The 25,542-nt window shown below is 39.7% G+C and overlaps 1 protein-coding gene across 3 annotated transcripts in view; it reads left to right on the plus strand.

Moving 5' to 3' along the window:
* The window catches only part of LDB2 (LIM domain binding 2), a gene marked incomplete at both ends in the record, with an annotated part of 217,268 nt that overhangs the window by 186,035 nt on the left and 5,691 nt on the right, over positions 1–25,542 (plus strand). For 2 of the 3 annotated variants that reach the window (XM_080344507.1, XM_080344509.1), the window contains 2 exons: positions 20,697–20,820; positions 21,964–22,115. In XM_080344507.1, the coding sequence (XP_080200633.1) occupies positions 20,697–20,820; positions 21,964–22,115 (276 nt within the window). The remainder of the gene's footprint in view (positions 1–20,696; positions 20,821–21,963; positions 22,116–25,542) is intronic. The other variant, XM_080344508.1, reaches the window with a different exon arrangement.

Genomic DNA, 25,542 nt, shown 5'->3' on the forward strand with positions numbered 1-25,542 from the left:
CGTACTAGGATCACAGTTGATAATAACAATTCACTCTGTCAGCTAGCAGGAGAAATGGCAGCCTCTTTTAACTCCCCTCCCATAGGCACTTCTAGTAGTGACAGAAATACCTCTACTTACCTCTGGCAGAGGCAAGCTGCCTACACTGGAGGCAGGTGTGTAACAGCCAGGCACCAAAGTGCCCAACTGGTACATTACACAAGGTGTTCCAGGAGGTGAGGACAACTCCTGAACGCCATGGAGAACCCCTGACACTTGGAAGTGTGTATCCAGGTCCACAAAATGGGACTAAAATCTGTAAAAAAATACCAGCTTCTTCTTGAATACCTCTGGTCCTTGTGTGCCCATCTGAATAAAGTGAAAATTTACTCTCTGATTTCTTTTGTTAGTGCTGCAAAGACATGCAGCTTGCAAAGATTAGAGGAGTACCTCCTTTCTGAGTCGCACTTTACAACAGAATTGTTAAGCACTGAGTGCAGTGTTTTATTGTGGTGATATATGAGACAGAAGGAACACAGCTTGACTTTCAAACTCCAAGCAAGGGCTTGCAGTGCCAGCAACTAAGAAAAAGATATTTGTACATGTAAACTGCAAGTCTTATCTGGAAATCACTGTGAGATAGTAATCTTGGGACCTTATGACGTTGTTTTACCAAGACACAAATGAAGTATAACAGTAGTTTAAGGACCTTGTTGTGTGAAACTTTGCACAAATCTAGTAATAGATCAGCTGGTCTGTTTTTAAAAGGAGGGAAGGAAGACTATTTATTTCCCCCCAAAGGAACTGCTACAAAGCTATTTTCCTTATCAGAAGAACACCTTTTTCCTGAATGTTATCTCTTTGACATTTGTTCTGTATAACCTAATGAGGGCAGGTGGAACACCATGGGAATGAGTTATTGTTGATTTGATATAATTTTAACTTTGTTTCAAGCTTGCACATGGAGTTGGTATTTTGAGCCTTCATTTTGCTTATTGGTGACCTTGGGCAATTTTATAGTCAACAGAAAGGGAAAAAAAAAAAGTGCTACTTTTTACTGCTAGGCTGTTAGGTGTCTCAAAGTCATTTCTAGCGACCACGACAAGCGTTTCTATATATTTTTTCTTCTGTGAGCAGCAGAGAGTGTTGCTTGATCTTCCCACGTAAAACGGTAGGGAGCACTCATGATTCAGATTCCTCCCTGACTGATTTAGACTTCTTACAAATTTAGGAACAAACACACCGCAGTGGTCCTGGCTGGGGGTCCCGTGGTGCCAGCAAGGGGAAGCAGAAGCTCTGGTCCTGCCTGCTACCCCTCTTACTAATGGAGCCGAGGGTCTGCTGGGTGTTGCCCGTGCTGACAGCCGGACACAAGCTGACCTTTATGCATGAGAGAAGGTTTCTGGAATCCCCCCCAAGATGATCTTTTGACAGCATCATGTCCACCAGCTGGGCTTTCTTCTGCCAGGTATAAGGGGCTATGCAAACCTGTTACTCCACTGCTGGCAGTGGTTTTGGCGTTGGGATTTTATCCTCCTCAGAGGAGATGCAGAGTTGTCCATGCAGTAAAATGACATGATTGGGAGAGGAGCTTCTGTGTCCTCAGCTATGCCTGTGGTCCTCCCATGGCCAGCCTGTTTTAATTTGCCTTCTTGGCACTAAACAAATAAGGGCAGGACAGGACCTGAAGCTTACAAATACCCATCGTGTAAAGTAAAGCCATGGAAGGTAAATATTTAACTTTGTCCATGCCTAGGTACAGCCTCTTACCATGTGGCGTTAAACTCTGGATCAGACAAAATACAAGGTTGTAGAGTATCAAGGCTTAGGGAATATTTTGGCACAGTCTCTTGAATCTTAAATGGCCAAACATCCATGGTTTGTTTACAAGTCCTTAATACTTTACATGGCACTATAATGCAAAACCATGGATGAAGGTGAGTTCCCAATGCTGTTCCTCTGCTAGGATCAGGGAGCAGCTTCTATCACAATAAGAAGAAAAACTGCTCTAGCTCAGCCTGCCAGATAAATGATGGTTCTTTGGAATTCAATCAGGAAATCAGTTTTCCTAAAAACCACATTCTCCTCTTCACCATACTTGACTACTGGGAAAACTAGAAGAGTCATATACAGATAAAAAGGAATTTAAATGTAGTGCAGAACTAAATGTAGTTTTCTCTGTTGTCATTTATCCTGGCTTCTGACCAAAGAGATTTGGTACTCAGCTGTTATGTCACCTTATTTATGCAGTCCACCCATAGTGCAGTAAGGGTGATCCCCAAGAGCAATTCTTAGTCTGGACCTGAGAGGCGTGAGTGTCCACAGAAATATTAGCCTCTGCTCCAGAAAGACCCTTTCTGGGGAGCTGAGATAATGGGCTTTAAATAGGGCTATAGTAAGACAGCTTTCCTTAAACAAATAGACAACGATCTCACTCAGAACAGACTCCTAAAAATGCCTTTGTCTATCACCAAGGAGAAAACCTTCTCCAATTGATTTCAGAAACCCACACGTGGATTAGCTGTCTGTACCGACTTCTTAAGCAGCATTTGTCCCACATGACCAATGTCAGCCACACATTTCTGCCCACATACTGCCTCTTCCCTTGGTCATTTTTTGGACAGATCTCTTCCCCCAACTGATTTGCTGTAGAGTCACACAAGTAGCTGGGCTCACAAAGCAGTGGGGATACCATGGTGCTGCTTAAGCTGGTGTTGCTGCCTGAGAAACAGCAACCTTAGTGTAGTGTCCTTTGTTCCACTTAAATTTGAGAAGAAGCTTGTTCTCAGTAAGGATAAGAGAACACTGGAACAGGCTGCCCAGGGGGGTTGTGGAGTCTCCTACTCTGGAGACATTCAAAACCCGCCTGGACACATTCCTGTGTAACCTCATCTGGGTGTTCCTGCTCCGGCAGGGAGATTGGACTGGATGATCTTTTGAGGTCCCTTCCAATCCCTGACATTCTGTGATTCTGTGATTCTGTCCCTTCCTAAAGCTTCCACGTTATATCTTCTGGCTTTGCTTTCTGGGAGAGGAGGAGAATGGAGAGAAAGCAATCAGTTAGGACTAATGTCTCTGAAACAAGATTTTTCCTAGGTAGCAGCTTATTCAATATTTGATGGGTCATTCAATCACAGGTTATATGGTTGGATACAAATACTTGCAGTCTTCTTGCTTCTCAACAAGAGCTTGACTCATTTCTCCACTTAGCCACAGATTACTGAAGGGTTGGGAAAACTGGGGCGTATCTAGTGAATATAAAAATATTGCCAGCATTTCTTATGTTCTCCACACCCTAAATATTCACTTTGTGATGCACATACCATGTCGCTTCCCAAAACACCAAGACAAGGGTTCTTTTGCAGTCTGCAAAACTAGTTAAAAGCTTAAAAACAAGGGGTCTGAAAGAGCATATTCCTGCTAAAGCTTTGCTGGTCAGTGGTGTCTGCTAATTTATCCTCACGTCTTGATCAATTGACTCATGTCATAATGATCTCACTATTTTCCCATTCAATCTCAGAATAATTTTAATGACTGGAAATCTCTGGCTCTGGCTGTGCTTTATGTGTTGTGTCATCTCTTAGACTTCAGGAAATTTCTTAGCAAGAGTTTCCACCTTTCGCTGGAGCTAACTAAAGAGCTCTCCAAGCTGCATGATCCTTCGTCATCAGCTCCCAGAATGAACCCACTTGGGAAGAACAAGATAAATCAAACAACATAGGCAAGGACATAATGCAGACAATTCACAATAATAAAGTAGCTGCATTAGTCTCAAAACAGCAATTCAGAGCAGCATAGGATTAAGTAAATATTGTATATGCCAGTTCATTTGCACCATCTGCTGAACCAAGTATCAGAAGGGGAAAGGATAGTAGGCGCATGGGACTGTGTGTTGAAATACATTTGGAAAAAGAAAATTGTTTCAGGAAGCTATGAAAACAAAAATCTGGGTGCTTACAAACCCGCAGCTGGGAGAGGGAAGGAAGAATGGTGTCATTTCATAGACCTCAGAGATTGGATTTTTTCATTTATGATTTTTTAGGAGCAGGGAAGGTTGTAGAGCCTAAAATTATCTACTCTGGAGTCTAGTTCAGACTCAGATAGGAATTGCTATTTAACTATGGGAAACACAAGTGTGGAAATTATTATGCAGAGAATAAGAAGCACAGGTTTTTCAAACATGCTTGGGTGCAAAGTATGGGCCTGGACACAGTCACTGGCTGTTGTTTAGGTGGTTTAGACAATGCAGTTGTTCACTAAGACTATATTGTGTTGATCAGAGCAGGCAATAGGCATTTTGATCCTTTCAGCTGATCTTTGGATCAATAGTACTGCTGAGGATGGTTTCCTGTAAAATATGATTGAAAGCTGAGAAACTCGGTTGTTCAGATACTGTTGTGAAATATGTGTATTAGTCAAGAGGTGATACTGGACTTACATCTTGTCAAACATAGGAACAGTAATATAGGAAAAAAAGATCCTGGTATTCCAGTAGTCCAGCAAGTACGAGTGCATCACTGAAGTGTCATATCATGTACTAGCATATACCAAGCCATTTAAATGACTGAAAATATGTGTTTATTTCTCTTGATCAAGACTGCTTAAGTATTGGAAGTTACACCTTGTAATATAAATCGCCATAAGAAATTTAATTGAATTGTTACTTATTTAATTGGTAACAATTCCACTTAACAATCTGTGCCACAAAAGATAATGGCTATGGAAGTCAAAAGGCATTTGCACAGAAGTTTAACTTGGTGATAAATGGCTTCCTCTGTGCGATGGCACACGAGCTGCAAATACTGCCCCATCTTTAAAGAACTGAAAAATTCTGGTTTAGCTGCAGGAAAAGGAAAGAAAAAATAAATAGGTAAAGAATTGTATGTGTCCTCTCCTTTGGTGTTGAATAGCACAGTATTTTGTAACATGACTGTAAAAATTAAAATGATCCCTTTAACAAATACAGTAAAAAAAGTAGTAATTGTTTAGGTAGTTTAATTTTCAGTTCTTATTCTATCAGAACACCTCAGAATTACTGATAAAAGCATCATTGATTCATAGATGGTGTTAAAAGACATAAGGCATCAGCAGAGAACCAATCTGATTTTGTGTATATCATAGACCACTACATTTTACTGAATTATTGCCAAACTGAACCCAGTGGCTTCCATTTCACTGAGACATAACTGGTGTTTGGCAAGAACAGAAATATCTTCAAAATACCCATTTTGAATTATGGAATTACTAGTTTCCTTATTATATATACGGGACACAGACTAGTTCAGAGAACCATTGGAAGGGCTTTCTGGATGCCATGTGGGGTACCAGGAGGCTATTTTCTCAGGAAAAAAAAAAAAAAGAAAAGGAAGAAAAGAAAACACCACAGAAATCTTAAGGTCTCAATAACTCCTTCCCTTAAAACTGACTTCTCCTGACACTAGTGGTGATAATGAGAATTTGACGATTGTTCTGTGACTTGTGTGATATTTTCAGTCCTGGCTGGAACACATTAAAAAGCTGTTTTGAAGATAGAGGATACATTACTGTGATCACACTAGCAGAAAAGTTCAAAATCTGTCCTTGCTCTCTAAAAGCACTGAACTGCCTGAAGAAAATTGATGTGTTAGCATAGGTGAAATTATCCAAACTGTGTGCCAGAAGTAAAATTCACATTGCCTTGCTCACATAAGAAGATGTAAATTGGCAATATTCTTTTTATTAAAAAAGTATTAGAAGCCAAATCGTAATTGTTGTCATGGTCAGAGTTTCCAGAGACAGACACGGTGCCTTGTGAGCTTCTGGGGACATTGTGACTACTCTGGAAATAACAGCTGCAGCATCTCCAGCAGCACCAGGACCTCGGCATACTGTCTGTATGTATCAGTAATGCATGGACAGCGCTGTCTGCAACTGACCACAGATTTTGGCTGCCCAGTCCAGAAACATAGGTCTGTCCAATGAGTCCAGTTCCTCTTCAACATAGAAATCAAATAGGACATCCCAGTCACCAGACCTGTAGCTGTCTTTTGGTAGACAATGTTCTTGGTGTAAATCTCTCTGGCCGCATTTCTGCCAGTAAACCAGAGCTACGGCACTGTGTCAGGAGATGGTGTATAAATATCCACGTAGGTGAGCTGTTGGCTTGTTTGCTCTGACAGTTTATCCCATGCCACCTCTCTCTCTCCCAGACCACATCTTGGTACCGTTCTCAGAGCAGCCTGGGTGAGGGATGGTTTCCAGTTAGAAGCTGTGCCCACCCCAGCAGGGTCTAGCTGTGTACACACAGGAGCTGCTCTGTCACCTGCCCTGGAGACTGCAGAATGGGCCTCACCCCTTGTATCTGGGAGCACAAATGTACCCCTACATCTGTGGTTCCATACCCACCTATAATGGATCCTTGTGCGCTGGATCACCAAGCCATGTAAACTTAGTCTGGATCGGATGAGAGCAAAATCACACCTCAGGTATACTGACAGAGCATCCATTGTGCAATTTAGGCTTTGTTCTTTGTGCTGGGCAATACTTGATCTCATGCTGGAATGGGACTGGCAAATGATTCCTTGTGTGGCATGAAGCATGCTGATACAAAAGTAACCTGTCAAATATTTTTGAAAAAAATTCGAACTGGTCAAATTAGTTTCTACAAGCACAGTTCCCTGCATCACTGGTACCCAGAAACTTTAATGCCAGAGTTGCTGTGCTGCTGAAGCACAGTCCTAGTCGCACAGTTAACAGCATTGAGAGCAGCACTGCAGTGCAGTTGGTAGCACTGATACACACACAGAAGACCTTTTTCAATATTGCTGTTATTGAGAACTTCAAATGAATGGATGCGTTTGAAAGACTTCCCAGAAAATACATTTCTTTTTCAGCTGGCAGCTCAGTTATTCATCTAAGTAGTCTGTGGATTAAGTAATTTGACAACCATTGAAAGGTTCCTTTTTGTGAAACAATTGTGTGTTATTGCTCTCTCCTTTTTCCATTTCACCTGTACAACTAACCCAGAAATTCAGCACAGACGTATCAAGACACACACTGAGATCAGACGGCAGCCACACCAAGCAGCGTGTGATGATGCTGATGCATGTCAGGATCTACCACAGGACAGGCTTGTAAAGGACTGGGGAGGGAAAAACAGAAGCAGAGAAAGAGTTTTTTCCTGTTTGCTTTTTAGCTCACCTCTTCACATATGTGAGGGAAGAGGGAGCACGGATCTTAGTCATTTCATGTCGCAGATTACTGCAGTGGAGGTCAAGTTGAAGTACAGCATCATGTGTTGTAAGGCAGCTGCATGATCTGGTATCTAATTTATGAAAATACCAGGCAGATTGGGCATTTTGATTTTTCTAAGTGTGTAGTGACTGTCAGTTTGGTTGGTACTTCTCCATCTTTCTGTCTATTCTGTGCTGCCTTGCCGGATGAGGGGAAGAGGCTGGACTGTCCATTTGGCTGCGGACACCATGTCACGCCATATTCCCTCTGAGGGGGGACATTAGATATGTTTCACCAGGATCTACCTCTGCAGCACCGACAGACCCCTTGAGCACTTATGTGCAGGGGGCGCAGGGCGATGCTGTCGCTGCACACGATGCCCCCACAGTGCTGCGAGATTCCATCGTTCTGAGAAGTGGGGACTGGTGTGTTATACCTCTACCTGACCATCAGATCCACCTACCTTAAATCCCATCTCTGTTTTTGTATAGATCCTGACAGAACAGCTCGAGTACACTGTGTACAGTCAGGGGAAAAAGTATTGATTTTGCTGTACCTGAATAGAATTCTTAACAGAAAAACAAACCTAATGCTGGTGTTTTGGTTTTTTTTCTTTCTTCTCTTTCAACTTTTGTGCTTGGGTTTCTGATTTCACCAGATAGTATTTGATCCATGGGAGCTTGATTTTTAAGATGAGCATGACCTAGGCTCTGTTCTGTGCAGGCACAATTTCAGAACCAGTAAATAATTTTGCCCACATTTTATTGCCTTCATTTAACTGAGGTGCAAAGTAATAATTTCCTTCCTACCTACAAATCAGAGAATCAGATGGGCGGTTTTTACATTTTTTTCTGACATACTTATCAGGAAATTTATCCTACTACATTAGCATTACTAAGAAGATTCAAAATGTAGCTTATCCGCAATTCACTGGGCCAAGGGAAAACTAGCCTGATCTGAAGTGTGTCTTATTTATTTTGAGGGTGTTGCTGTGAATTAAGTTTTTAAAACATTATTTTAATAATAGGTATAGTATACATTAGTTATATTAATAATTATGTTATTATGAAAACAGTTTAAAGCATTATTAATGCACATACTATCAATATTTAAAAGCATCGTTGCCTGATGGTGATAACACAGCTTCACTAGTGGATGATGTATGACTGCAAGCATTAAATACTCTCTACTATAAAGTCATTAATCCCTACTTTCTTCGAATACATTTAATTAAAAAGTTCCATTTTCCGGTAATTGATGTTTTTATATAACCCTGAAATGGAATTTTGTTGAGGCACAAGATCTTTTATATAAACATCCATCTGTCCACAGCGTAACAGTGCCGGGACAAGTTTTGTGGACTGGGTGAGAAGTGGAGAGATTACAGAAGAATCTGTGTCCCTGTGAACTTTTGTCCTCTGTGTAATGGCTCTGGAGGATTTTTGCTTTCAGAATTTTGGTACCAAACAAGGTACCAGAGTTAGCAGGGGAGAAAATCATGAAACAATGGATTTAGTGTCAAGTGAAGATGCTTTATTAGTTTATAAAGAAAAGCTCCTTCCTTATTCCTTTTTTTCCCTATGTAAAGCTCAGCACTGTGAAGTATCATCTGTTTCTTATATTGTTTCTTTCTATTTGAATGCAGAATTAAGAAAACCTCAACTGCATATATAAAAATACATACACATATCTATATCTATATCTATATCTATATCTATGCTTCAGGCTGAGAGATACCACTAGTAAAATAAAAAATATGTTGGTATTTATAAGGTTAGCATGTGAAAAGTATGAAATAAATTCATGGAAGTTTGTCACCTTATTAATCATTCCATTGTAAGTGGTGTTTTTACTTTCATTGGTCTAACATCTAACCACAGTTCATTGGCTAAAGGCCAAGGTAGCTTTCTCATTGGAACATTACCATGCGGTGTAGTTCTGTACTTCTCTTCCATTTATTAATGCTGCAGACTTCCTACAATTCAGGCTAAAAATAGAACTGGTTATGTGAAAAACACTGCATTTGTGCTTGAGCTGCAGTATAGAAACAAGAGGATTTTATATGGATGGGGAAGAGATTCATGACACACAAGAAGTAGCTGCTTATTCTCTGGAAAAAGCTTTCATTTTGCATGGCTGTAAATAAGATTAGAGTTGCTATGTACATGTTAGTCTGAAGGATGAATCATAGTTTTGGTATTGCCCCAGTATGTATGAATCTTCATGTTAATCTATTGTATGAAGGAAAGCTGATTTCTTATACAAGGAAACTTGAAAATAGTGCAATGTAAAAAAAAAAAAGAATTTGTAAAATCAAAGGTGGAGGGTGATGTTTTGTTTTTCAGTAGAAAGGGTGTCTTCATCTGTGGCACATTTTGAAGTATTCTCAAAAAATTACACACTAAACTAAAGCTTCAACCACATCACTAAATTTTCAGACATGTATTTTGGCCAGGCAGAGACTCTCCTATTGTTCTGCTTTCAGTATCTTTAAGGCAGCATTTGCTGTCTCCAGACCACTTCACCATGAAAATATTCTCAAACTTATTTCCGAGTTGTAATACAGCTGCACAGTAAAAATTGTCAGCATTCAAATGCAGTCCCTACTCTCTTGATCTTTTTTATAATGCTGTGATTTGTTTTGGATCAGCAATGGTTTGAACAAGACAAACAACATACCGGATTCCATCTGAACCTAAGGGAGCTGCCAGGGACACAGGTGAAGAGTGATAGTGGATGCATTTCACAGTCAAAATGAAAAGCGGCAAAACTGATAAGGTCTCATTGTTGCACAAATAGAAAAAGCTAACAGTTTGCATATCAGAAATATCAAGTGTTAGGATTTGACTCAGAACTGCTGAATTGTAGTAGCTTGTTTGCTTTTGGAGAAATAGAGAGGAAGGAAATGTCATGCAGCAACATCACACGTGATAGTGATGGGAGATGGCAAACAGGGAAATAGACCTTTCCGATGCTGTTTCCTAAAGATACTGTTTAGACTGGCTCTAATGGTGGATTACTAAGGAATTCTGATTATTAAATATCTGCACTTGGCAAAGAATAAGAGAGGAACAAACCTCTTTTGAAGTGCCCAACAGTCTCCAAAGTCACCCTTGTTTTGTTCTTAACTCAGTCCTCTGTAAGAAATAAAAATGGTGATTGTGTTAGGAGCAGAGGCAATAGTAATGCAAAGAGAATAAATTGTAAGATGTATGATTTTTGAACTATCTAGAGGAAATGAGATTAGGAATGCTTTCAAATGTCATGTGCTTTGCACCAGGCCACCGAAACACAGTGAGGTAAAACAACAGATACTGGGTTTCTGTGTCGATTCATAACCTATAATTAGCTGCAAAAAAAAAAAAAAAAAAGAGAGATATTCATTCACAGGACAAAGCTCAAGTAAAAAATATTTGCTTAGTTCATCCTCTTAATTACTGTAGACCAGACCTAACCCCCACATAATGGTGGAACTCCATCCAAATCCAGCGTGGACTGAAATCAATGAATCTGTTCCGATTTACATTAGAATTTAATTTTGTCTTGACAAGCTCTCTGAAATTGATACTCACTGCAATACCAACTGCAGTATAAAGGATCATATTATGCAGTCAACATGATGCACTTTGCAATATAACTTAACATTAATGTTAAATTAAATTACGGAGATAAATTTATGGTCTCTCTTAAAATCATTTAAAAGCTTAATTCTGATCTGAGATGTGTAAGACACAAATCTTGCTTATTGATCATTGAATATACAGATAGTTGTGAGAGAAGAATCGCATGGTATGATGGGCTGTAAGAGACTTCTTGTTATGATATAGGCTTGTGATTTGGTGTATTGATCCTTTTTTGCAGTTAGGATCTCTGCTCAAGGAGAAGGTTCAAGCAGGTCACCATCGTTGTAGAAAACACCAAACAACCTATATACTTTGGATGAGGCCAGATTGCACCAGGAGGTCTGTAAGGAAGAGTTAGACAGTGAATTATTCAGTTTCTGTGTTTCCATGGCCTTCAGAACTAAGCCTATCAGGAGGAAGATGAGACTTCTCCTGCAAGTACTTTTGTTTTCATGAGCTGAAAATACATAGAGTGACTGGATGCAGTTTGCCTCTGCCATTAGGATTCCAGGAATATCTGCTTGTGGTATTGAAATCAACTGTCCTTATTTTGCCTGATTTGTCATCAGAGAAAAAGGAAAGGGACCACATAACCTTCAATGTTCACGTCAGTGTTGAGGTAGAAAGAGGCATGAGCCCAGCTGGTGCAAACAATATTAAAAGCTCATGAGACTTGTATGATGCCACTAAAGGAAGGCTTTTTCAAAACATGTTCCCATTGCACAGAAGGTGAATAGGAAAAACACCATTTACTGAAAGGACATTCTTTTAATGGCTGGGTAATGAGAGGAAAAGTGAATAATTTAAAGTTGCGAAGTTCTAGCGAAGAGCCCCCAAAAAAAGATAAATCTATTAAAAATAGGTATTAAAACTTTAAATTGAGAAGCAAAAATGAAAATAATAGAGCTCCTTTCTAAACCCATAAACTATAGATCTAAATAGAAAGATTAAGCAAAATCACAAGGAAAGTAAAACAAGTTACTTTTTCAAAAAATCTGAGGGGAGAGGGTCATCAGATGGTTACACCAATGACTGGGACACCTAAAACATTTCTTAATGCTTAAGAGTATTGTGAAACGGAATTAATTCCAGCACATGCTGGAATGATGAGCATACTGCCAAAGTGATAAGTAAGGCAGATTTCAATCTTTCTCCACAAACGCAGCTCCAGCATGAGAGCTGTATGTATGAGGAGAGCACATGTGGCCAGTTCAGCATTCATGACATGGCATCTCAAAGGCGCTTCACACTAGTCATTGCATATAGACAGAAGATGTCACTAAGACTGCTCATGTCCAGCATCGGAAATGCTTGGTTTGGTACAATATGAATGCTAAGGAGGCCCTCAAATGAGGCTCTCCTCAAGGGAGAGTGTGCTTGGCTGTCTGCAAAGCATTTCAGCAGCAGTTCTGCGAGAACAAGGACATTCACAGGATTGCTTCTCTGTCTACAGAAGTGTTGTACCCAGAGCCCTTTGCTAGTATGGAGACACTGCAGAGAGTGGGGAACCTGAACTCCTGGGCGGGATGCAGGGAAGGAGGGAGATGTTTTTTGAATTGTAAAGGAGGTTGGGTTCCTTGCTGACCAGACCCATGGGTTTGATACTGTCACTGATGCCATCACACAAAAGCACAGAATTAATGGCCACGAGAGCTAGCAAAGTTTCTATGATCACCTGAATTGCTCTAGAGCACACGGAGGAGAGGGCACTGGTGGAAGTTGTCAGCTAGCTGATACGCCAAAAAAAAAAATTTAAAAAAAGAAGGAAAGAGAGACAGAAATAAAATAAATAGGGGTCCAAAATATTTATGAGAATTAGCTGCAGCATTGGTAATTTCTGTGCTGTGTTAAGAACCATCTGTTTCCTACCTACTCATAGTATTTGACTGGAAAAACAGATTTGATTTTTTTCATTTATTTTTTTTTTTTAAGCTTAGCTTTACCTGAAATGAATGCTGCTTCTTTCCATTCTCACAGTTGCTGGGAATTGAAATGGCTGCAGATACAGAGCCATGTAAAAACATGATGAGCTATGTAGCTTGGGAGCAATTGAGCAGCTGAATACTGCATTATTGAGAAATCATTTGCTACCTCTGGGTGTTAGTGAGAAACTGGAGAGTCCTAGACTGGCATTCAGAGCAGAGCATGGGATGAATAAACATTATGGACTGCTGAGTATTTACTAGTGAATCCAGCACGGAGCTTCAGTACTTGCATGTCCCACAGCATCTTGCAGGGTTGGCAACACACAGAGCCCTGTGTCAGAACTGATCTTATATTGTTTCCTAAAAGCCAAAGTATCAATGAAATGAATGACATTTTGCTTAATGTGCAGCAGGCAATCTGCGTAGCAAAACAACCATATTTTCAAGTGATGACACGTGAGAAACATTTAAATATACATCAGTAGTACTCAAGGGACTTGGAGAGCTACTACATGAAATTGTTATTTTTGTGTATATACCTTACAGTTGCCAAATTACTCCTGGCTTAGTATTTTCCCTCTTATCTAGTTGAGATAGGAATCTCTTCAGAACAAGGGATTCAGTAGTTTGTAAAATATCTGTGTATATCTCTAGCGTTGAATAAATAACAAATAATAAGCTGTAGATGCTAATGATCATTAATATTGCAAATGTTAAGCTGGAAATTCTAATTTCTAGCTTCTTAGGTGATTGTAAGTATAAAGATTTCTTGACTTGGCATGGTGAGTAGTCACAAAATACAGAAACTTCTGCAGTGTGGAGTGATGGCTATAAAGTATGTCCCACACCCAGTAAATCTCAGGTTATGGAACTTGTCCCAGAATCAGCTCTTGCTATGATATTGTGCTGCAGAACAAATTTCTGCATTTTTTAAAGCTAACACAAAATATCTACTCCATATAGTTTTGGAGATGCACTTAAAATATAAGCCAAGTTCAAGCTGATGCAGCTCTGTCTTGCTGAGCCCTGAACTAGTCTAGAACAATTTCTTTGAGAGGTGTAATCACGTTCATCTTAATGAGGTTTTAAGTCAAAGCCTAAAGAAAGAAATTGCAGTGACATTTTCTTAAACCTTTTCGTTAATTTCTATTTAAAGCAAATGTATTTAATTTAGGAATAAATTCAGTAAATGTGGCTATACCATATTTCCAAGCAGATTCCTACTTCCCTCTGGATACCTAAAGCTCATATTGTTCCCTACCTATGTAGCAAAACCAAGGACTGCTTATACAATGCCAATTCAAAAATCTTTGGCACAGAAGGAATTGGAAACACTGAGAGAACAGTAGTCACAGTGAGCAAGTCAGGGATTACTCTGTGGTCCTGGGCTACTTAAGCTATTCACATTGAGAGCTGCCTTTTCATTCTGTCCCAAAGATCATCTAAGGTTTCACCAAAATGAAGGAGCCTGCGCAGACTGGATTTTGAATAGTCAGGTTGGAATTACTACTTTTATAATTGAAATCGAAGTAGTTACTAAATTTGCTGCTTGCTACACTAAGTACTGCAAAATTTCGAAATTGATCATTCATTTATTCCATGTATATCGTTACATAGGATGTACAATGGACATTTCTTGTTAGTGTCCACATCTCAGCAGGCGTGCACAGTGGCTCTTCAAAAAGTGGAAGCAGGTAGCAGACTGGAATGTTGAGTGATGGGAATCTCAGAATCACTCATTTAGGCTTAAAGTTCATCATGCAGGGAAGGAGCATGGATATAGTTGATCCACAGAAACACACTGATAGAAAAGACTTATATTTGACTTGACATACTGGGCAAGAGCTTAGAACAAAACAAAAGCAATCCCCTCCAGAAAAACAAGTGTGTAAAAAAAAAAAAAAAAAACAACCCTCATTTCTTTTGGTTCTTAAAAATACCAAAACATTTCTCATTTATATCTCCATATTTTTAATGGAAAACAAAGATGGCTTTTAATATGGAAATGTTCTGTATTCACATGTGATTCTTTAGAAACACAAGCTATTTTGAGCAGTGAATTGCAAGCCAGCCAGTGAAAGAAGCAGCAATATGTTCCTAGGAAATTTTCATTCCTCCCTCTGTTCTGCAGAGGAATGGTATTAATACGTACATTAATTTTGAAAAACAAGCATGAGCAGAGGAATTTAAACTCAGCTATAAGCCTTCCCTATTTCTAACACTGAAGAATGAACTGTGTTGAGGGCTGCAGCAAAGCATTGGTGCTTTGGTGCCGCACTGCTGTGAGTGCAAAGCACTTGTATGGGGCTTTGACTTTGCTCCTGAAGTCGGACTTTCAGGGGCTAAAAAACAGCCATAATGTCGCCCCTTCCTCATCACAGATGTATCAGTAACATATCATGGACCTCTGGAAATACATGTCTGCAGGTGTCTATAAAAGAGTGCGCAGAAACATTTCAGTTCTTTTCAGAAATCATGCCCCACTGAAGTCAATGGGACCTGGCAGTGGGGCCAGGATTTCCCTGACAGTGTGAGCTGGAGCCCCTCTCTCTAGAGTACATACAGGGTATGTAGAGGGAAGGCTGCTTTTCAGCATTGAAATAAAATGTCATTGTGTTCAGATTTTTTAGTTAATAACTCAGAATCTTTGTGGAGGATAAAAAATGAGCTCTAAAAGAAAGCACTGAACCCCTTCAAGGCTACACAGTATATTCCAGGTGTACCTTCACTGTCAACATCCTACCTGAACATCAGACAGTGACTAATAGTCTTATTCAAATGTTTTCTTGTCATTTATAGGAAGGGTTGTAAATCTCTCTGAGCTCTGTCTATGCAACAGTTCCTACTATTTTCAAGTGGTTAACACAAGCCTTCAAACAGAAGTTTTAAGCATCAAAGAGTTAAACCTAAATTTCAGTAAAACTTTGGGGAGGGCTCTTTTAAGGTTCCTTGCTGGTTTGATTCAGAAAAACTGATGTTGTCTCACCATAATTAAAATTTTTAAGTATCATCTACCTGAAAATTTTAGATAATTCAAGTTTTTAATTGTTGTTAATGAAAATTCTGCTTATGCAGACAAAACTGTGAAGAGACAGTTCCCAAACATGCTGCTTTTGGTAGACTTTGGGACTCGTTGGCCGCCCAGCACTCACTAACCAGATCTGTTTCCTGCTTTAGAGAAACTGGCTGGTGGCTCTGTCAGTCTGAGCACCTAAGTATCGCAAGGCTGGAGCCCCACTGAATTCTCTTTAAAATGCAGAAGGCGTCGCAAGGCAGAGAGGCTGCAGCTCTTTTGTGCTCCCAGCACGTCAGCAGGCACAGACTGTTTGCTGGGCTTGCTCTGCCACCTGCAGCTCCCGGCCGGCAGGACCACAACGGCTTCACCAGCAGCCAAACAAACCTTTGCTACTGGAAACGTGAAAAATCTCATGGAGATAAGAGGTTTCACTGGAGAGGGTAATTGCTAATTAAATTAGTAATAGAATACATAAGCTTACGGTATGCAAAATATGGTAAAAGAGAGCTTTCACCTGAGTCTTTCTGCTAATCTTCACTGCTCTCGGTACATGTGTCTGTTCTCAGAAAATAATCAAAACCCAGCATTAGAACAAAAAAATCATAAAGCTAAATCCATTCTTGGTGTGACTGGAGTGATCTCAGAGCTTAGTCTGACCCCTTACCTATGAAGGACGATTTTGGCTCTGCTGATAACTGAAGTATTACAGGAAATTATGTGCGGATCCATATTCTTAGAACTCTCCAATGCCTGTCTGCAATACTTCCAATATCTCCTCATATAACTCAGTTCTTGAAACGTGACTGGTTTTTGAAACCTATAAATGCTAGTCTTCTCCTCCAAAAAAAAAAAAAAAAGGCACTGAAAAAATAAAATAAATCAAATCCTTCCAGATGTGTTTTACTACACACACACACACACACAAAAATGTGCTTTATTATGTTCCCTACTTTCACTTCCCTGAGCCCCAAGGGTATAACATTACCATTTTCTCAAGTTGGATCCAAGCCCTGTAATTGATGAATTGTCCATAGGATCCATTTGGAACTCCAGCAAAATCACTGACACTGTACAGCACCAAAACTGTGCATGTGTCCAGTGTGTGCTGGGCACCCACAGGTACAAACTTTTCATGCCAATGATTTCTCTCACTGTAAAGAGCTGTGTTAATCTCTAGCAGCGGATCCAAGTCACAGCCATGACAGTAAAACAACAATGTTTCCACAGTAATGGTCAGACATCATTGGGATGAGTTCAAATAAGAAAACATGACTGGAAACTAATTCTTATAATACTGGGTTACGGAGCATCATGTGGAGTTCTTCCAGTAGGGTTTAGTGCTGCAGAGGGAAAGTATACAATCTATTGTGATGTTTTAAAAGCTAAAAGAAATACATTTTTTCTTTTGCCTTTACCCCTCATTCAATTGCCCACACACTAACAACACCTTCTAGTGCCTGAAACATCCACGTAGAGCCATGTGTCCTTGTAGGACAGCAAGGGAGGTCAGATGGATCCAATCCAGGGTAACCGAGGGCACCTACATGCAGGCAAAGGAGTCCCACCTTTTCTGTTGCCTAAATGTGGAGCATGGAAATGTCTAACTCTCTCAAGCATTGCCACTGAAGGTTCTGGATCCCTAGAAATGTAGAAGTTATTTCTGTAATCACATATCATCACTACAGTGAAGTCTTGAAGTCTTTAGGGTATTTTGCTGGGTGACTGTGTCTGCGCTGTGCAGAAAATCCTTGTAGAAGAGATTGGTTTTGTTGGTACTCCAAACATTATTCTTATAATACTCAACTAAAGACTTGCACATTTTAAGATTATCTAGTGCTTGAAAAAAATGTTAAAATAGATGTTTTGAAAAGGAATCTTACAGAGTGAGATTAGGTGATCTGTGGGGAATAGGCAGGCTAAGCCTCCAGCTTCTTCTATATGCCAATGAATATAGGCGTATGTAAAACATTTTGCTAGCTTTGTTTTAAGAAGTCACTTTGTAAAACGATGCAGTCAAACCAGCCTACCAGTTACCCTGCTCACCAGCAGTTAAAGATGGCAGACGGTTTTGGCTAACCTAGCTCTTAAATGCATCTTGTCCCCATATTTTTAATCTAGCTTTTTGCAAAAGCCAAACTACTGATTGTCACTGACGAGTTCCTCAGACATAAGAGGTTTGGACCACAATCTTTTCCTGTTTCAGGGATTTTGAGTCACTTCAGGTTTCAAGTTGGTCTCAAAGATCACTGAAGAAGACTGTGAGATTTAATAGCAGTTATTGTTAATCCAGTTCATTTTACATTTGTGCCCAATTCACCTGAGCTAGACACATTTAAAAAAGACTTGTCACTACAGAGTGCAATGCTCTCAGGCGTTCAAAGTTGACCTTACAATTTGCAGACTTTAGAGGGAGAAAATGGTTAAGAATTTCCCAGGCTCAAAACCAGAAGAGGAATTCACGCAAGTCCATACAGCTCCCATTTGGTCTCATCCCAGGAGATGAGACCATCCCGTGTCCCATGAAGGGGTCCCAGCACTTGTGATTTTGAGTCCATGCAAGATCAGTCAGGCATTGCTACATTCGGGATCCATACCCAGTTTTAATCTTGTGTGTGAAGTGGAAGCAATTATAGACAGGATTAGCAGTCAAGACATCTGCAGACAGCAAGGACTGTGTCGTTCTCCTCCATGTACACTACAGTTAGTGCACAAGAGGAAACATCTTTGCCAGATAATAAAGAAGAAACATTCTCTTTGTTGCCAACAATATATATAAATGAAGGAGTAAAAGTGTCATGAGTAAAGTGTCCGTAAGGAAATCTTGGAAGACCCTACATGCTTATTTACATACTTTTAGTCCCAGCAGCAGTAGTGCTCTGCCCAGGCTAACTAGTTTGTTAAGAATTATCATAGCTATCTTTTTTGTGCTAGTTACTATCTGCTCACAGTGAGACAATTTAGGCAGCCCTGGCAGAAACCCAGACATCTGAGAACCAAAGCAATGATATTGATTATGATCATGAGTCTCTTTCTCTCACACACACACAAAACCTGAGCAAGTGCATGCAGGTTTTCGGTATAGATTTATTAAGAACTCAAAATACAGCACCTCTTTCACAGCATAAACTGAATCCTACACATACTTTGAGACCTGATGCTCTTAATTTTTGCCAGAATATTGAACCAGAGAAAAATCTGAGCCCAAAGTGCACAATCCAATAGCAGCTCTCTGTTTATTAGATTACCTTGCAGATATTTGTCTACAAAAATATATGTAAAAAGTCTATGTAAGAAAAAAAGTCAATGAGGCAACTGCAGATTCAATTTCTGCAGTTGGAAGAAAATAATTCCTCACACTGAAGTTCTTCATTCTCCCTGCTGCTTTATGTTATTTCTGTTTTAACTGCTGTTAATGAAAGGCTCATCAAAAGGCAGTGCCAATACACAATAATATTTAAATGCTGAACTAATCTCTTAGTCCTCATGGCAGCTCCCTTTCAGCTATTTTCTCTGCATACTTTGCATCTGCATTTGTATGAATGAGAGTGGGGTGCACATGGGGGTAATGGAGAAAACATTGACCAGCTCTGCAGCTCAGAGAGAAGAATTTGCCTCATGTCTTACATACTTGTAAAAGCATGGAAGGAAATCAACGCTTGCTGAAGTAAATCTAAAAACACTCCTTCTGTGAGACTTGCTAAAATTAAGTAAATAACTCAAAACAAGGCTCAGCTTAAGTTATGCCTGTCTGCAGTTGCCATTCTAACTTCTAATAATTTGACTAACTTGTTGCCTTATTTCTTTTGGTTAAAAAAAAAACCCAAAAACAAACAAACAAACAAAAAACAACAACAAACCCAAAGCTTCCCCTGCTTCTAAATGCAGTTTTAAAAATTACTCTTAAAATGGCATGCAGGCTCCATGTTTATTCTGTGTCAGCTGTTTCTTTATCAGATGTGCTCAGATAGCAAGTAAGGAACCTTCTCCTCCTATGTGCCAGCCCTGCAAACTCCAGGTGGAACCTAGGGGTCAACCTGGATTTTTTCTTCTCCTGTAGGATGACCAAAAAACAAGGATCCTGCAAGCAAGAGTGAACCCTCAATTACATGTCTGCAATTCTGCAGTATTCTGTGGCTTCGCATAAGGTTTAACAACTGACTGGAAATGACTCTATGGTGATAAACAGGAGGGAGTAGAAACCAGCTTACTGTATTCTTTATGCTGGATATGCTGTGCAAACAGGAGCAAAAAGCAGTCAACAGTGATTTTAATTATTAAGTGAGCAGATAGAAAATATATGACTCTATTTAAAAAAAAAAAAAAAAAAAAAGGTGTTTTCTTGAAATTCTGTGTTTTCAGAAATCTCCAGGTGCAACATAATAGAGCACTCAGACTGACAAGGAAAATAAAATGCTCCACTTTTTTCTTGGATATGTCATTCATGTGATGGGAAGAGAATGAGTAGTACTCACAACAAGAAAGGAACAAAAACATTTGAGTTATTTTGCGTGCAATAGGAAGACAAAAGATCATGTTTACAGCCCTCACTTATGGGAAGTCTTCATTATAGAGTGCAACAGGTCAGAAGATGATTGTGTGTACGTTTTGCTATATGGGAATGATAACCCACTATGGGCATTTTATTATTTATTAATTCATCTTTGCAGCTTTGGCAAACTTTCTACTTTTCCGAAATCTCTGTAGCCTGGAAGACCAGAATTGAAGTTTATTTGATTTTTTTATTATTATTATTATTAATTTTTTTAATAATTAGGATAGCAAATAATGAGCAAATGTTTTCTCCATTTAGAGTTTTGGTTCTGCAGTTTCAGTGCAGATTAAACCGAGCTGTACAAGGTACACTCTGTTAGCAAGGGTAAAAAGAAAAGCCAAGAACATACTTTCTAGCTATGGAAATTCTATTCTGACTTTTTCTTCCAGTTGTGTGTAATACTGGAGCCAATGCAGGAACTGATGTCAAGACATAAAACTTACAATCTAAGTCCTCGAGACTGCTTGAAGACTTGCTTGTTTCAAAAATGGCAGAGAATGGTGGCCCCACCAGGTATGTTTCATTTCCGGTATTTTACTTGTTTTATAGTTAAATTCATATAGAAATAATGGGAAATTTTACTGCAAATTTGCTTACAAAGGGAAGTAATAAGAATTAGCACTGTTCCAAATGTAAGCCTGAAAATGATTCTGATGTTTTATGGTTTCAGTCTGACCCAACTGATTTATAGATGTGCACATTCAAATGGTTTCACTGCAACTAGGATATAATTTAGTACAAAAATATGTGTAGATGGAATGCAAAATGCATACTGGCTCCATTAGAATTCATCATTTGTGTAATTCAGCATCCTGCTGTGACTCTGAAATTACAGCTACGATTCATAATTAATTGTCTTTGAGACTAATATAATGTTATTTACAGGCCTGGACCTAATTTCCTTCTTCTTACACCTCAAAATAATAATTCTCTCTTTTCTCAGATTATTAAAGATCTGTATGTCTAAGACTATTCACATGGGTGCCCAGGACAAATTTGGAAAAGTACAATTGCCCTTCTCTTCTTTTCCAACTTAAGAAAAGTTATGTAATTGTCCCGATTCGGTCTGAGTTTGGAAGACTCGCAGAGAAGTGGCGTTCAGTGCTCTTGAATGTGTTCCTTCGGGAGTCACAGTTTTAAAGGTGAAATCCACATCAAAGGCAGAAGGAACTGAAATGGTGGTTGCTCATAGGCTGCATCGATGGCAGCAGGAGGGCAGAAAGCTCCTTTTAGCCTTTGCCTCTGGCTGGGTCAGCTGAGGCTGTACCCTACATTGGAATAAGACCTGGATTTTTGTTTGGCACGGTTATTTGCTGTGTGACCTTCACCAAGTTACACGGTCAGTTTTAACATCGTGGTAGACATCATGATACTCCCATTGATAAAATACCTTCAGATATATTTATAGATAATGCTGGGAGAATAAACTTCCTTAGACCATTATACAAAATTGAAAGCAGATTCCATTGATTTGGGTCCAAATATTATCCTACGGTTCATATGTTAAATCTCATACTACTACAAGTAGTACTACTCCTAGTAAACATAGGAATTGAAAACTAGATAGAAATATTTCAGCACTTCTGCTTATGGATTGTTTTAGTACATGCTTTACAATATCTGTCATCTGCTTTCCTTCTTACCATTGTATTGCAGCAGAACCCACAAGACAACCGACAACCAAACGGAGAAAAAGGAAAAACTCTACCAGCAGCACTTCCAACAGCAGTGCTGGGAACAACGCAAATAGTACCAACAGCAAGAAAAAGTCAGCTGCTGCGAACCTGAGTCTATCAAGTCAGGTACCTGTAAGTCTCACTTTCCTTTTAGGCCTGAATTGCTTATGGCAATTCTTACGGCTTTAATTCTTTCCTTACATTGTAAAAAAGGTGCATTCTTGAGCCTAAACTGTCACAAGCAAAAGGCGACCGTGCACAGCGTGCTGTGGAAGCTGGGGAATTAGTTGAGAGGTGTGAAGAAGCCATTCTGCAGTGCAGCTTTAATGAGTGACCCTCAAGCAGGGGTATCCTGAGGACCAGATGTTATTTTTTTAGGGCCTGGGGCCAACTCCCCTTCTTGTCAGTGGGAGTCCTTCCACTGGCGGTGGGACTCAGATGGGGCCTCGTGTTCGCAGATATAGCGTGAGTCTTGCAGACTTCCATCTGCCAGGTGCTAAGCGAGGAAGGGTCCCTGTGGAACAGGACAGCCATACTGGAGCAGACCACTGATCTCTCTGTGTTAATGATATACCTTACCCCTAATCGGTGCTGGCTTCAGGTGCTTCAGTGGAACAGATTATTAATTAACTTAGCTGCTGAGGTGATCTCTTTTTCCAACCACTCCACTTGCAGAGGGTAGATCCTCTGGAATATGGGTCGCAGCTTATCTACCCTGCTAGCCGTAACTATTGGCATCCTAATTATATAGGGAAGCACCAAGTCATTTCCAGTACTGTACCAGCACTTTAATAATCACATTTATTGCCTTATTCACAATATAGGGGTAATCAGACCCCAAATTGTGACAAAGTGTGCCTTAGTCAATAAGGAGATAGCTTATGCATTTCAAACCTAGGGAAATTAACTTGATATTATAGGAATTGTAAAATGGTATCTTGGGAATAACATGCAGGGATTTTTATTGGATTTCTGATGAGCAGATAGGAAAGGACTAGGTTTCTTCTGAAGCCTGAGAAAGAATATAGGCCTTTTATTCAAAACAGGCACTTCCTAGGAAGCTTGCATACCCAGATAAAAAAGAGAAGTAGACTAACACCAGTGAAATGAAATGAAGATTTTTGTTTAGTAACTGATTCAGCAATGTGCTCTTACAAAAGCTTTGGGCTTCAGAACATTAAACTCATATTTTCTCCTTGTCATATTAAAATTTTCACATGGCTCGCATCCCCAGAGTCAGATTCTTTCCCTAATATAGGCATCTCTGGGTTTTCCTTGCAGTGCAAAGCAGTCAGAAGGCCAGCTACCTGATCCCCACGTGGCAGGGGCCACTCTGCCTCCCTGTGTCTGCAAGAAAACCTCTTGGATCAATAACCAACCATATTTAAGAATAAGCAGCAATTAGGTGCAAAACTGAGCAACCAGCTAGTTCCCTGCTGTCTCCAAGCTTAAAAGACAAGAAGATCATTTTATCTCGGCTGCTCCCTGCCTTGAGTTCAGTTCAGTAGGACCAGAATCTGACCCCCGGCCTCTCTTCAGCTTGCACCTCCCTGGAGAGGTGACTTCTGTTGGCTTCAGCGGTAGCCTTGTGTACTTACATGTTTGAATGTAATTGAGCCCTCTGATAGTTACCTGCCACTCCCACTGATATTCAGTCTGACTTCAGGTACTGAAAAGCTACTCCTGACAGATGCAGTAGTCAAGGCTGCTCTTCCTGATGGAGCTGATAGCTGAGCATCTGACACATAATGGTGAAATTTATCACGGTATGAGGGATGGAGTTTTAGCCTTCATTGACTTTCAGGATTCTGGATAATCAATACTTTTCAATATTGTTTGCTTTCTATACCAGAGTAGCAAGATGGTCCAAAGTCTTTTGTATGGAGGATCAGGTTCCATTTTTAGGATGCATCTCCTTTCCCTCTATGAAGTGGAAAATGCTGTTCAGTTTGACATACTAACAGCTCATCCCATCTTCCCCACAGCAAAGATAGCAAACCAGATGGAACTGATGGTTGGGCCACCCTGTAGAGTAGACAGAACTGAAAATAATTTTAGCAGTAGGATATTTTGGTGTAAAACTATTCAACACTTTTCAATTAAATAGAGAGATGTTACCATGTTTTTTCAAAATTATGCATTCTTTGAAGTGGGCCTTATTACAGTCATGCCACTTCTTTCTGAAGTTAGCTGCAGGTAGCAGGAACTTGCTTTCTGTTTTTTTCTCTTAACTGTTCCGTGAAGTGAATCATTCAGTAGTTAGTGGTTGATTTCCCTTATATGCGATAGAAGACAAGATAACCAGAAGCACAATTTGACAGTTTTCAACTAAGAGTTTCATTTGGCCATAGAGCTTTCTGTGAATGAGACTTTCCTGCTTAGTAGAACAAAACTACTGAAATAATTCATTTTCAGTGTTAAAAGCATTTTCCTCCTCATTGTTAGAGGAGAGGAATCAAATCACTGTCCAGATGATCCACATACCCCAAGCTAGTTTCAGTTCCACTTTTCCCATCCTCCTATCTGAAGAACCCCAACAATGGGCTCTTGTGCATACTGAACCTGGATTAATATCAAGTCATGTACTTCAGCTTCCTCTTCTTCTCCAGTGATTTCAGTCTCTCCGCCATAATAGAATCTAACTCATTATTTCCTGTCACTTTTATGCTCTTATATTTGTTTTACTTTGATGATAGTAAATTAATCCTGGTTAGAGAATATGTTCTTAGCCTCTATTCTATGTAGTGTTGCTTGGTTTAGGTTGTTAGTAATTATTCGCTTTTGCTCCTACAGTAATGCTGTGTATACTGTGGCACATGTGTGAACTTAACATGTCTCTCATCCACATTTCTCACCCACGCTATTAACTTCTGTTTCTTTAATGAGGTCTTCACACTTGGAAAGTGTTCCATGTTCAGGACAGTGACCGGAAAGTGACCATCAGCTATGACAAAGCTTGAAACTTAAGAGAGATTGTCCTCAGAGGCCCTTCCAGATCTTCAGATAAATACATGGAGCTAAGCAAACCTTGATTAATGAGATGGAGGGTCAGGTTGGCACTGCAGCCTGAAGTTCAGTTGCTGAAACCTAATCAATCAGTATCATTTATGCCCATTGTGTTGACTTAAATTTATTAGCACTTTGACTGTTCTAACACATTCTGATACATCTTTAATAACACAGTGATCAAAAACATCTTAAGGGTCTCTGTCAGTGGCTAGGTATGCATCTTCCCTCCCATCAGTAATTTCAAAATTAATTTTGAAAAGGGGCAGTCTCAGTCTGTCCACATATCTCTAACTATTTTTTACAGTTTCTCAACTCTTCTAAATAAAATACAAAGTTTTGCCCCTTTGACAGTCACTTGCACTCTATTACGTTCATTTTCCTTTGTAATGTGGTTTCTGTGACTCTGTTCTCATGCTACTAGTTGCTGACTAGTTCAGCATCTCCTCTTGTCAATATGACTCTTCCTGCTCAAGTCCCTTGTTTAACACCTTTCCTACATATTATATGTTTCCTACATTCTTAAAACAAATGTAGTGAGCCAGTATGCTGC

This window comes from Nesoenas mayeri (genome assembly GCF_963082525.1).
Source record: "Nesoenas mayeri genome assembly, chromosome: 4".
In the NCBI taxonomy this organism is placed as follows: Eukaryota; Metazoa; Chordata; class Aves; order Columbiformes; family Columbidae; genus Nesoenas; species Nesoenas mayeri.